Raw genomic sequence first — 13,452 nt, 5'->3', positions numbered from 1 at the left:
ATATTCTAAAACACCTTTATATAACTTTCAATTTAAGTCAACAGTAACCTGCAACCAAAACTTCTTAGAATTCTTAGAAAATATAGCCTTAAACATTTTTTTCAGAACGTAATATTTTGGCAATTAAAAAAACATTGTCGCTTAGCTTTAATTTGTTTACAACTATTGATACGCCATCATGAATGGAATTTTTTTGAATTGAATTCAGTGAAAAAATTACTTCGTAAATTAAAAATATTGATAATATCAATCATAGTTTCTTTTTATAACTGAATGTGAAACAAAAATTTCGCATCCAAAATTTCTTTAAACTTTACATGCAGAATATTTTTAATGACATATGGTATCTAGACTCTAATTTTTTCTCATTTTTTAAGTTGTTAATATATAGTCAGGCTGTGATTTGGTCATTTCAGCGGATTCTTTATAGTTGCATGCGCCAAAGATGGCGGGTTTCGATGATCTTTTCGATGGGAATAACGACGAAAAGATTACAATAAACACAACTTATGCCAACAAATATAAAAAGTTTAAAGAATGTCAAGAACTTGATAAGTGTAAGATAAAAGTTTTAAAACTTTTTCCTACAGTTCTCAGTTTAATAACTACTGCAGCTATTTTTAAGTAAACTTTAGTATATACAGCAAATAGTTAGCGGTAATTTAAGGCTCCCTGTAAGATATATAGTATATCCAATAATTAGTTATGTTAACTTCAAAGATTGAAAGTAAGTAAATCTAATGTTAAATTCTAGAAAGTTATTCATAATTGCACTTGGCAAAGTTTTGTCCTTGCTTTGTGATAGTGTCTTTGAAATGTTGAGTTGTAATAATTCCTTCCTCAGTATAATCGTTAATACAAGTTAGATTTTTAATCAAATTTTCAGCTATATAAAAAAATAGTGTTTCAAGTCATGTGTCAGTTAGAAAAAAAATGGAGTCAAATATTTGTTGTTTCAAACATGATATAAGATGGAGGTTTTTTTTCAATTGTTACTAATAAATTGATTTTTTCCTTTAATGGTCATAACTGATGAGAAAAATGTGATAGTTGTAGCTCTGGGCCTAAATATAGTGAATGTTGTGACATCTTCAATCAAATATCTCAATTTGTCATTTTTCTAAAGGCCCTGGATCAACAAATATGATTATCTGAGCATAAATAGTATTTCTGCTAGTAAAATATTATTGGATGTAGAACAAGAACTTGTTTTATTTTTTATTTCCTTGGAAACTTATGTGCTGTAATATAAAACTTGTTTTTGTTGCCATCATAAATTAATACTATTTTCAAAATATAGATAACTCTAGAAATCCAGCAGCCCTGTGAAGGGGATCAAGCTTCCTCATTGCATTTTTGCTCCTTTTGGTGACACTTGATTCAAATCTTAACACTATTGTAATTGCTTGAATATTAGTATTTCTGGTTCAGAAGATGTCCTAAAATATACATTAAACACTTTTGCTAACATTATTTCAAACCTATGGTGTATGCATGCCATCTACAAAAACTTATATAAGTAAAACTTTTAATACAGTACAAGTCTCATTGAGATGTCCATAATGGATACAGTTGTATTAACGTACATTCTAGCAGCTACAGGATCACAGTTTCATGGGTTAAAGTGTTTTAAGACTATCAGCTGTTGCATGACCAGATCCTCATTCCAGCTCTGTAACTCCCATGAGCTTTGTGGTACCATCAAGAAGTAATATGAGCAGAACAGGTAATTGATCTATCTGCTTAGTTGGATCTCCAATAACATCTGCTAACAACTTTTCATCACAGTTAACTACTGATTTGCATTGTTTTTTTTTTCTCTATTAGCTCAGCATCTTGTTGACAACTTTTTTTGATGCATAGTGCTTTTAAAAAGTATTATATTAGATGCTTAAGTGCCTTTTTTTTTATTAAATGAAGAAGCTACGGTCATGGCGGATTTACAAATGTTTATGCTTGTTCTGTCAAGAACTGCTGCAATCTTTTGAGATATAACATGATGGAAAGAGTAATTTAATGTTTTACAAAAAATGTTTAAGTCAAGGTGTATTTTTAACATATTATTTTTGTCTTCTATCATTTTGAAGCAACATTTTTGATCTATTCTAAATAGCTAAAAGTCTTGATTTATAGCAATATATATGGCATATAAGATGTAAATGTATATACTAGGGTTCCTATATATACATATTACATATGCCATTTATACATATAATTTAGTGAAACAGAAGTATGGTGATGATTTGGAGGTGACATCTTCTGAAGACGAGGATGAAGATGCAGAGGTATTCTATCTTACTAGTAATTTTTTTTCTTTGAAACCTTCTAAAAAGTTAATTATTTACAAGGAGTTATATAAGAATGCTCCTTACAACTATACAATTTACTTTTTATACAAGTAAACTTTTCTTATAGTTTTATAAATGTTATTTATTGTTATTGTGCTGTTTTAGTGTCTTACACCACAAATAGAAGAAGATTTTTTGAAAGTCTTAGTAATGATTAAATCAAAGAACCCAAACATATACTCAGATGAAACTAATTTTTTTGAAGATAAAGGTATGTTTTCTTTTTATTTATTTAATCACTCATTAAAATACTTCTGAAATTTAGGATAGTTGAAATTTAGCATCTGATTTGGTTAAATGACTTTCACAATTTACAGATGCTGATGAGACAGACTGGCATTTTGACTTTATTTAACAATAATATAAAAGTTCTAACTTTATTCAAAAACTAAGTTCTAAATGTTAAAAATAATAAAAAGATTTAAACTCTTATCAAGTTCACCCTAGCTCAAGACTGCTTGGGTAAACCAGGTCAGGAGTATGTTTGAAAAGTGAACTTGGAAATTATAGCTAGTGTTCAGTATGTAGTACAATTTCCTAGTTTTGACTCCTGTTTCCAAATGAAATGTAAATAAAATTGGAAATAAAGAAACTAAAAAATGTAAGAAGTAATTTTAATCTTTTAAAGTTCTATTTTAAACCTTATTTTGTATTAATGTCCATTATAATGATAATCAGGGAAGCTCTGAAATTTTTTAAAATTAATGTTTATATAAATACTAAAACATAAATATGTAATAAGAAATTAAGACTTAAATTTAGCATTTAAATAACAATGACACTTTTTTGATCTGTTTCAAATATATTTAGGAGATATTTTGGTTATAAAGCTTGCAATTCATGATAAATGTTGACAAAAGATGAAATTTAATAAATATTAGTCTATTATCTATGATTTAATTAGTTCAAAGTACTTTAAACTAAAGTAGTATTAAAGAATAAGAATGGAGTTTTTATAATTGAACTTCAGATTATTTAGTTCATTTTGTTATAAATTTGTTATCAAAGCAACTAGAAGCACAGCTGAACATAAAACATACCATGTGTAAAAAAGTTAATTTATTTTATAATGCATTACAATGAAATTATCTTCTACCTATATACCTTTCTTCTTTAATTTATGATGTTTTAAAAAATTTATATTGTTTTAAAAAATGTAGTATTTAATATTTTAGAGAAAAGTTCTGAACAAAAAAAAAGCTCCACTAAAAGGCCCATTTTTTTAAAAGACTTTGAACGTCAACGTTTATTGTTAAAAGGAGACAAAGCTTATTTAAGTGATAGTGAAGAAGAAATAGAGGAAGATCAACTAACTTATAATGAAGAACAGAAACAAATAAAAGAAAGGTATATATAATTTTTAATATTTGATTTAACTTGAATTATTTTAAGTTGTAAAGAAATTACAAGTTATAAGTAAAGCCTTCATTGATCTTAAGTCTCAGCTAAAATGTTCTTAAACTTCTTGCTAATATATTCCTGTAGCAAATTTTGGTTCAAGCTATTATATGTTAATTCCCACAATGAAAGTCTCTGAAAGAAAATAATTATTGTTTGTTTGAATAACAAGTAACTTTTTTTTTTCCTCATAGCTTCAAAAATGTTTTTGATGAAGAAGATGATGGAGATCTGCTTAAAATTCGTGAAAAAAGTGAAGTTGAAAAACAGAAGGATGAAAAAGAATATAAAAAATGGCTTAATAAAACAGATGAAAAACTACTGAAAATAAACGTAAGTTATTGCTTGCTTCAAAAGCTAAAATATGTAAACAAATTCTCAACTAATGGTTATAATTATAACTGAAACTGAACTATTTGTTACTCTTTCTGATTTGAATAAAATTGTGCTAAATATTTAATATTCCATAAAGTTATCTAAAGTAATATTGAGGAAATGTGTAGTACTGAGTAATAATTTTGAGACTTCCATTTAATGCTGATTTTCTTTTTTGCTAATTTTAGATTTATCTTTTAAATCATAAATGTAATTTAAGCTTTAGTTTTTTTTAAAAGTTGTGTTATTATTATTATTATTATTATTATTATTATTATTATTATTATTTTTATTATTATTATCATTATCATTAGTATTATTGTTATTATTATTATCATTATTATTATTGTTATTATTATTATTATTGTTGTTATTATTATTATTTTTATTATTATTATTATTATTATCATTATTATTATTATTATTATTATTATTATTATTATTATTATTATTATTATTATTATTATTATTATTATTATTATTATTATTATTATTATTATTATTATTATTATTATTATTACTTTTATTATTATTACTAGCAACATTATTATTGTTCTTATTATAACTATTATTTATAAAAATTATTTTAGCCTTTAATTGATGAATACTGGAGAGATGAAAAGTTAGATGAAGGTGAAAAGTTTTTACGTGACTACATCTTGAAAAAGCAGTATATTGATGAAGACAACAAGTGCGTATTGTATATTATTCTTTTCTTGTTCCAGGTTCTCAAATAATTCTTTGGTCCTAATCTTTCCCCAACTAGAGTAGAACTATAATATATTTTTTCTTTTCCATAAAACATTTTTTCTGGTAATTTGATAATTTATTACCTTGACAATTTAAAAATATATATATATCAAAAAAGAAATTTTATGAAAACAATTACAAAACAAAGCAGAGATGAAAAGTATTTAAGTATATTTTGCATAAATATACTAAAACACTTTTTGCCTTTTAACAAACTGCATTGGGTAACTAAGAACTAAAAGGTACATAGATTATGCATAAATATTATTTAATCATAAATATTATTTAATCGTAAATCTTGGCCTCCCAAGATGGCGGCGATCGGAACTCCTAGCAGTGATCGATGTACATTTTATAGGGCTTTTTACAGCAATATTTAAAAAAATAAATAGAGTTTTGAAAGAAAAACTAGGCTATGAAATAAAGTTTTAATGACTTTAAAGAAATGAAATGATTTCTAAAAAAATCAGACAACTAAAGTAATTACTTTGATACTAAGGTACAAAATATTCGATATACCTTTTAAGTGCAATTTACGATTAAATAATATTTATGCATAATCTATGTACCTTTTAGTTCTTAGTTACCCAATGCAGTGTTTGATTTATAAAAAACAAAAAACTGTAATTTTTTAATAGTTTATTTAATGTTGAAAATGATTAATAAAGAATAGTAACTATGGCAACAAAAATAACAGGAGGCTTATTCCATTTAAATATACACCTATCATCAATTGATATTCAAAGATATTTTCAAGTTTTAGCTTTCCAATACTTGCATTTCAAAGACCCATACTGTTTTTTGCAAATGTTTGACAAGGTTTTTTGTTGTTAGGTTTAGCATTTTATTAAGATTTAAATGATAAGTATTTTCAGAGCATTTCTTGGTGTAGGTCCAAAAATAACACTTAAAGCACATTAAAGTACAAAGAAAAATGGTGCTGAAAATGCATAAAAACACAAAGAGAAAACAGAATATTTTAAAACTGCTTATAATAAAAAATAAAAGATTAATGTATATATATAATAAAAGATTATATATATATATATATATATATATATATATATATATATATATATATATATATATATATATATATAACTTTTATCAGATGTATTTTAAGTGTCATTTTTGAATTACTTATGCTAAAAAATACTCTAGTAGCAAACTTCATACATATATATATTTTTTAAAAAGTGTAGAAAATACTTACCCAACTAAAAAAGCAAGAAAGGGACCAAATATTTGTATCTTTGAAAAAAAATCTTTTTAAGTAAATATCAAAATAAATTTCTTTCTGTAGAATTAAAATATTTAAATTAGGTTGTCTTTTTTTTTTTTGTTTTTTTTAATGTATTTTTCATTATTGAAATTTATTTCAGCTTCAGAAAACAAAGTACATATTGCTTCAATTTTACTTTTATAACATAGCTAAATTTTCAGAGTTCCTACCTACAATGAAGTTGTTGGTGAATTAAACAGTGAGCAAGAGGACGAGGTATTGGCATCATAAAAGTACAAATTTTGTAATGTTATACTGCATATTTGCTATTAGAAAAAGTATTTTATCAAAAGTACAAAATATTTGAGCAAGATAAAAGAGATTAGCTAAACAACTTTGTGTAACATAAAACTTACAACAGTTAAATGATATTTTACACCATATAGGTACAAAATATAAAAGAATTGTACAGCAATTAGTGTAATTTCTAGAATAGCACATAAATATGAAAAAAGGAAAAGATGAAAGGTAGTGATGAACAAACAAAAATGAAGTTGTTTTTTTTTTTAATGTATATTTTATTACACAGATAATACCTTCATAAAATATAATGCTCCTAAAATATTTTACTCCTAAAATATTTAATTTAGATATTTTAACTTATGCCCAGATTACCCTAGTTAATAGTTTGATAGTCAAATAGTCAGACTGAAGGAAACTGTGAAGAATTCCTTTATTTTGTCTACAATAAATAATCAAGTCTACAATAACTCAAAATATTGCTAAGATACTTTTTAGCTTAGCAATATTTTGAGTTATTGTAGACTTGATTATCTGACAAGTTTTGATACTTAAAGTTAATAGTTGAAATTGTGCTTAATCTCAAAAAATGTTTTTCTCTATACTTAAAAACCAAATTGATATTACTCCTAGTTTCCAAAGTCTTTATTACTATCAAAAGTCTGTGTTCCTGCTCTTCATATTAAAGCAGGGCAGTCAGCAGGCTGGAGTTATTTCCCAGAATAACTAAACCTAGGATTGTTGTTGAAATATATTTTATTCATTTTCAATTGTAAGGGAGCCAGCATTCTAGTGCAACTGTAATTGCCTCAGAGTTTATTTACTATAGTTTGACTCTCTTAATGAAAATGGATCCTCTCAAAAATATGCTTTGCTTTCATGTGCAGCAAGTTCCTTTAATTTTTTTGCCTCGTTGTTAAGGTTTAAAAGCTGGCTTTACTTTAGAAACATGTTGTGAAAAAAGTCTTTTTAAAAGATTTTGGTATCCATAGTATTCTTGACTTAGAATGCAGTGAAAAAATAGAAGATTTAAAGTTTAATTTGCATGACTCATGCCATGAAATGGTTAAACAACTCAGCAGTATGTATAAAATAGTTTATATTTAACTTTTTTTTTTTTACTGACTGCATTATTTTACTGTATAATTGATGCTTGCTATTGGGTTGGTGCAAAAGCTTGTGCCACTTGACTTTATTAGTATGGTTTTTTAGTATAACTAGGTCATTATCTGTGTGTTTTGGTCAGTATGGGGAGTTATGTATTAATAGCTCTTGGAAGATGTCAGACAATGAGTTCAAATGTGTATTTTCAACAAATGGAACAGGTGAATTAAATATTAGGTTGTCCCCAAGACAAAGTTGTTTTTTCGAAAGACAATTTATAGCCACATCAGTTGCATCAAACAAAAAATAAAATTTTAACCTTTGGTTGGGATTATCTTGAACACTTGCCATATCTCAGGACATTGTACCAAGTAATTTTCATTTTTTGGGGTTGTTAAAGCACTTTTTGCAGGGCATAAACTTAAAGGCATCAATCAATTGCACAAAACACTGCCAGAGTGACTTAAAAGATGCTGATCATCATGGAATCAAAAAGTTGGCAAAGAAGTGATAGGAAATCATCAGTCGAAAGGAAACATTAGAATTAAACTACAACTTGATTTTTTCCTAAATTTCAAGCTGTTAGAGGTTTTAATCAGTCACTTGCATATTAGGGTCCATTACCTATTTTTTAAGATACTTCAGTTATCTGCTATCTTATTTTTTTGTAATATCTGTAAGAAACATATTTTTTAGACTTTGTTTTCTGTAAGCTTTAGTAGCCATATTTAATTTTGATATAAACATACTTTATGTTAGTCAGTTTAAATAGACAAATGTTAAATACATCTTTAACTATTAAAAACTGCAAAAATGTGGCATGCAAATAAATAAATTCATCATTTTGGTAATTTAATACCTTTAAAATAAATGTTGTGAAATGCTAGAAAATTAAAATCAAAAATCAAGATTTAAAGTTTCTCTTTTTTTTTTCATAGTTGCATGAAATAGATAATTTAGACATTGTTTGACAAACCAGTAACACCTAAATCTTGTAAGTTGGATCAAAAATAGCTCTTTTTAAAGTGTTGTTTAGCACTTGAACCATCCACTACCATATTTATTTTTGACAATTGTATAAACAAGTCCAGCTGCACTGACTCCAGACTAGCTAATATTAAGTTCTGACAATATGAAAGTAAAATTTACTGTATACCCTTATGATTTAATATACATTTGATTGATCCTTAAGGATGAGGAAGAACTTGAAAAAGTAGAAGATTTTGAGAAAAGATATAACTTTCGGTTTGAGGAGCCTGACCAGGATCTTGTAAGTGTTTATTTAGAATCTATAAACACATTTAGAATTTATAAACATAGCCACAATGATAATAACTTAATAACGTAGCAATTAGCTAAAAGATAAATCTTTAGAGAAAAAAGCATAAAACAACTGTTGTTTTATAAAATATAAGATATTATTGAAGTATATGATATGTAAAAAATATATGAAATAAGATATTATAGTTTGTTAAGCTAATAAGTGCTATTGTAAATTTCTCTAGATAAAAAGATACCCAAGAACAATTCAAGAATCTGTTCGTCGAGAAAATGATAAAAGAAAACAAAAACGAAAAGAAAGAGAGGAGCGTAAAGCCAAAGAAAAAGAAAAAAAAATTCAAGAGCTGAAGAGATTAAAAAAACTAAAGAGAAAAGAAATAATGGAAAAAATTGAAAAGCTTAAAGAAATCACTGGTAACAACAAAGTGGGTTTCTTAGAAGAAGACTTAGATGAAGAATTTGATGCTAATAAGTATGATCAGCTGATGGGAAAAATTTATGACAATGAGTTTTATGATGTAAAAGAAAATGTGAAACCAGTTTTATCTGATGATGAAAATCTTAACTCAGGTATTGAAAAAAATTCTCATTAACATAAAATTTCATGTTAAAAACTTAAAATTATTTTATTATATTTATTTTAAATTCTTTTTATGAAAATGTAGAATTTTATAAGGCTGTACAAAAAGAAATTGTTTTTTTTTTAAATAGATGGGCACACATTTCTTGAAGTGTAATTAACTTTATTTGAAACAGGGAATTTGTAATATAAATTGAAAGCTGACAAGTTTTTTTAATGTGCCAAACTCAGAAAGGTTACTGTATATACTTGCGTATAAGTTGAGAAATTTTGGACGAAATATTTACTCTAAAACAGCAATTCAACTTATATGCGGGTCAGAAAAAAAATAAATTTATTCCTAGAAATTTTTTTTGTATTTCTTATTAATATTGATTAAAAAATGTTTCATTTAATATTGATTTTGTATTGATATTTGGATCGACTTATATGCGAGTATATACGGTAATTGAAAATTACCAAATAAAAACATGTATGTATTGATCAAATCCAATTTAAATGTATTTAATGTAAGTTTACTGAGAATCTTAAAATATTAATGTAAGGAAAACAATTGATTAAAACAGTTTGTTAATTTTTATTTTGTTACTAGATTTGAAAACGAATTAAATCAATGTTTTATTTAGTTCTCAAATCTAATGATAAAGTTTTGGAAAAAATTTTATACACCTGCCAAAATTGAATGCCTAACAAAAGAAAATTATCTTTCTGTATTGGATTAGGTTTTTTCCATTAACTTGAAACCATTCAAATAATAAAGTTGGAAATCAACAATGTTGTTGTAAAATGAAAATCTCCAGAATTGTTGTAAAAACTGTGGTATTGTCACAATTTACTTAATTGATACCGTAATTTTATTTTATGGATTGGGTGTCCTATGTCTATGGGTGTGAAATCCATGAAAAATATTTGACATTAAAAACTGATATAGACTTATTAAGATAATTTTTTTTTAGAAAATTGGGATGAATGGACTGGTGAAGAAAAAAATGAAGGTTGTTTGATTTGTTAAAACATTTAATGAAGCTCATAACTAAATGTAACAATAAGTTAATTACAAAATTAGACAAAGTTAGTAAATATTAAATGAAATTGTCTTCAGATTAATATAAAAAAAATTGTTCCTGTTAAAATCTGGGATAAAGCAAATAATATTTCAAAATTTCATAAAAAGCATATTAAATTTTAACAATGATGTAGTCCAAATTATTAATTAATACTATTAATTATAGATTTGCATTTTGAAGATCCTGATTTTAATGTAAGACTTTTGTAATTGAATTATAGTCTAAAATATTAACAATTGAAAGTAAAAGAGAATGTGATGACTGTATATTAATGTAACTTAGTTGTTGGAATAAAATTTATTTTGTGTAGATGGATGCTGACTTTATTCCAACAGAGAAATCAAAAAAGAAAAAAAGAAGCAAATTTGAAGAAGCATTATTAAGGAAAAAACCTGTTTTCAATCCAGGTAAATTATTTTTAAATTTTAAATCTTTTTGTATTAATATCTTTGTATAAATCTCATAATTATCATTATCTGCACCATGCACCATGATAAGAAGCTTTTACCTTCAATCAAATCATATGACAGTTGTCAATTATAATATATGTTGAAAATTTGATTAATGAAAAATAGTTGGCAAGTTTTGTCTAAAATTACCATTATTTGTTATATTATCTAATTCTTTACTTTATGAAATGCAAAAGCTCATACAGAAAATGTAGCTTTAGGCTGGTTTTTTGTTTATTTATGAAGTCATTAAAAGATTTAAACAGTTTATCAAAGAATTTTAGATTAAAATTATGGTTATAATGATAGTTTTAAAAAAATATTTAGTTTCTCATTAAAATTTAAAATAATTTTTTAAAATTTATTTTGCAGATGAGAAAACATTTGAAGAATATTTTGATGATTATTATAAATTGGACTTTGAAGATATAATTGGAGACATGCCTGTGCGATTCAAGTACAGAAATGTTATGCCAAATGATTTTGGACTTTCAAGTGAAGAAGTAACTTGAACTACTTTACTTACAAATTAAAAGTTTAAATTTTTAAGTTCTTTTCTCCAATTTAAATGATGGTTAATTATAGATACTAAAGGCAGAAGATCGTGAATTAAACCAGTGGTGTTCGTTAAGAAAAACCATGCAATACAGGTGTTAAAAAATGTCTGATTTTTTTTTAAGTTTGATTTTACTATGATTCATGACATTACATTTATAAAAATGTTTTTTAAAAAGATTTTATTTTCTATTATAAAACAGTACTGAAGAAGAAGAAAAGAAATATCGTGTGAAGTACAAAAAAAAAGCTCGTGATATCACCAAAAAACAGAGACTTTTGCCATCGTTAATTGAAGAAAAAGAAGAGTAAGTGGCTACTTATAAATTGGTTGGGGGGGGGGGGGATGAAATGATTACTTTTACTAAGTTATTTTTTTTGGCTGCTATAAAAATTTTATAAATGTTTTATTTTTGCTTCTATAAAAATTTTTTGTAAATATAACCAAAAACATTTCAGTATAAACTTCATTTTAAACTTTAAGTGTTCTTTTTTTAAAGTGTGAATCAAATTAAAGTGAACAAACCAAGGATTATGTTACAAAAGAAAAGGGATAAAAGAGGTCATCTGGGTGTTTGGAGCAAAACTACTTTTAAGAAAAGCTTATCAACAAAACTTTTTCATAACACAACTCAACACACAAATTCTAAAGTCAAAAGAATCTACAATCAATTTAAAGGTGCAAAAGCAGACAGTATGAAGAAACTATCATTAGAGAGACTTGCCGCTTATGGTTTAGATAAACGGAAAATGAAGAATAAAAATAAATAAAGTTGTAAACTCTAATACTATTAAATAAAGGTTAAAATGATGAAAGTCTTTTTTTATGAGCTATGCCAATAGAATTTAAAAAAGCATTGACATGACACATTGATAAGTTGAATTATTTGTTTAGTTGCAATATTTTTATTGCAACTAAACAAATTCAGTAAATTGTTTGTTTGTTTTTTTTTTTTGTTTTTTTTTGTTTTTTTTTTTTTGCTTTATTTATTTCAAACTATATACTTTGCTTTATAATTCTTTCTTATAGATTTTTTAATGAAAATAAAAAGGTTTACCTACTTTTGGATTGCTATACTTCTTTTAGTAGTATGCTATCACAAATCACAAGCTCTTAAAGTTTATCCAACACTCGATAATACTTATTTAGAAAAAAAAAATATGAAAGAGGAAAACCCATCTACACCTGAGAATGGTAAATCTATTTTTGACTTTACAGTGGTTGATATTAATGGTTCCACAGTTCTGATGTCAAAATACACTGGTTTTGTAACTTATATTGTCAATATTGCTTCAGAATGAGGTTTAACTCAGAAGAACTATGTTCACATGATTGAGTTGCATAACCGTTATTATGAGAAAGGTCTTCGTATTCTTGCATTTCCATGCAATCAATTTAGTGGGCAAGAGCCTGGTACAAATACTGAAATAAAAAGATTTGCTTTAAGTAAAGGTGCATCTTTTGATTTATTTAGTAAAATTGAAGTAAATGGTGTAAATGCGCATCCACTTTTTGTTTATTTGAAAAGTAAAGCTGGTGGTTGGTTTGGAAGTAGTATTAAGTGGAACTTCACAAAGTTCTTGTGTAATAAAGATGGAATACCTGTAAAAAGATACTCACCCACTGATAATCCTCTTGATGCAGAAAAAGATATCATTTATGAACTTCAGCAAAATAAATTAGAATTATAAAATCATATTTTTTACACTTTTGAACATAAATTTTAATTAGCTTTTTCATAGTTTTTTTGTTACTTATTTTTCCTAAAAAAGTTCAAACAATCTGGTTTCTTACTTATAATTTTAAATATTTTTTTCCCAAAAAAAATTATGGATTGTTGGATTGTTGTTTCTTATTTTGAAATTTATTATTAAAAAACTTCCTGTACTTTTCATTTGATGAATATGCAGCATTCTACTCATTTATGAGTATGCTGCATTTGATGTGTATGAATAGTTCATTTTGTTTTGTAGTTTGCCAGTTAACTAATTATTCAATAAAAAATGAATAAATTTTTCTAAT

At 25.5% G+C, this 13,452-nt stretch overlaps 1 protein-coding gene and 1 pseudogene across 3 annotated transcripts; both read left to right on the top strand.

Moving 5' to 3' along the window:
• The first annotated feature begins 252 nt into the window (after positions 1-252).
• LOC145191925 (protein KRI1 homolog) lies at positions 253-12,240 on the top strand. 2 transcript variants are annotated; one of them, XM_090086657.1, is made up of 16 exons: positions 253-1,726; positions 1,921-2,285; positions 2,454-2,559; positions 3,524-3,695; positions 3,941-4,079; positions 4,712-4,812; positions 6,315-6,369; positions 8,690-8,767; positions 9,003-9,348; positions 10,315-10,353; positions 10,591-10,619; positions 10,736-10,832; positions 11,247-11,377; positions 11,460-11,524; positions 11,633-11,737; positions 11,930-12,240. In XM_090086657.1, exons 2-16 carry the CDS (start codon positions 2,160-2,162, stop codon positions 12,198-12,200), a joined length of 1,860 nt encoding a protein of 619 aa, XP_089942783.1. In that variant the 5' UTR covers positions 253-1,726; positions 1,921-2,159; the 3' UTR covers positions 12,201-12,240. The 2 variants fall into 2 exon arrangements, with proteins under 2 accessions (XP_089942783.1, XP_089942776.1); XM_090086650.1 differs by having other exon boundaries at positions 272-557; positions 2,221-2,285.
• Positions 12,241-12,262: 22 nt separating this feature from the next.
• On the top strand, positions 12,263-13,451 carry LOC145192106 (uncharacterized; annotated as a pseudogene). The gene has a single exon (XR_016452291.1). The product of XR_016452291.1 is annotated as an uncharacterized LOC145192106 (transcript).
• Position 13,452: the final 1 nt, after the last annotated feature.

This window comes from Hydra viridissima, unplaced genomic scaffold, assembly GCF_058129835.1.
Source record: "Hydra viridissima isolate aposymbiotic clone 2 unplaced genomic scaffold, HvirCarnegie_v1 scaffold_1, whole genome shotgun sequence".
NCBI lineage: Eukaryota > Metazoa > Cnidaria > Hydrozoa > Anthoathecata > Hydridae > Hydra > Hydra viridissima.
Note: the sequence above shows the minus strand (reverse complement) of the source record. Positions and strands in the feature narration are given on the sequence as shown.

Excerpts from the sequence above, each read along its gene's own strand:
- LOC145191925 (XM_090086650.1), top strand. The coding sequence starts at position 446 with ATGGCGGGTTTCGATGATCTTTTCGATGGGAATAACGACGAAAAGATT. Across the intron at positions 3,696-3,940 it reads CAGAAACAAATAAAAGAAAG|CTTCAAAAATGTTTTTGATG; the intron begins GTATATATAATT and ends TTTTCCTCATAG. Across the intron at positions 10,354-10,590 it reads TGGTGAAGAAAAAAATGAAG|ATTTGCATTTTGAAGATCCT; the intron begins GTTGTTTGATTT and ends TATTAATTATAG.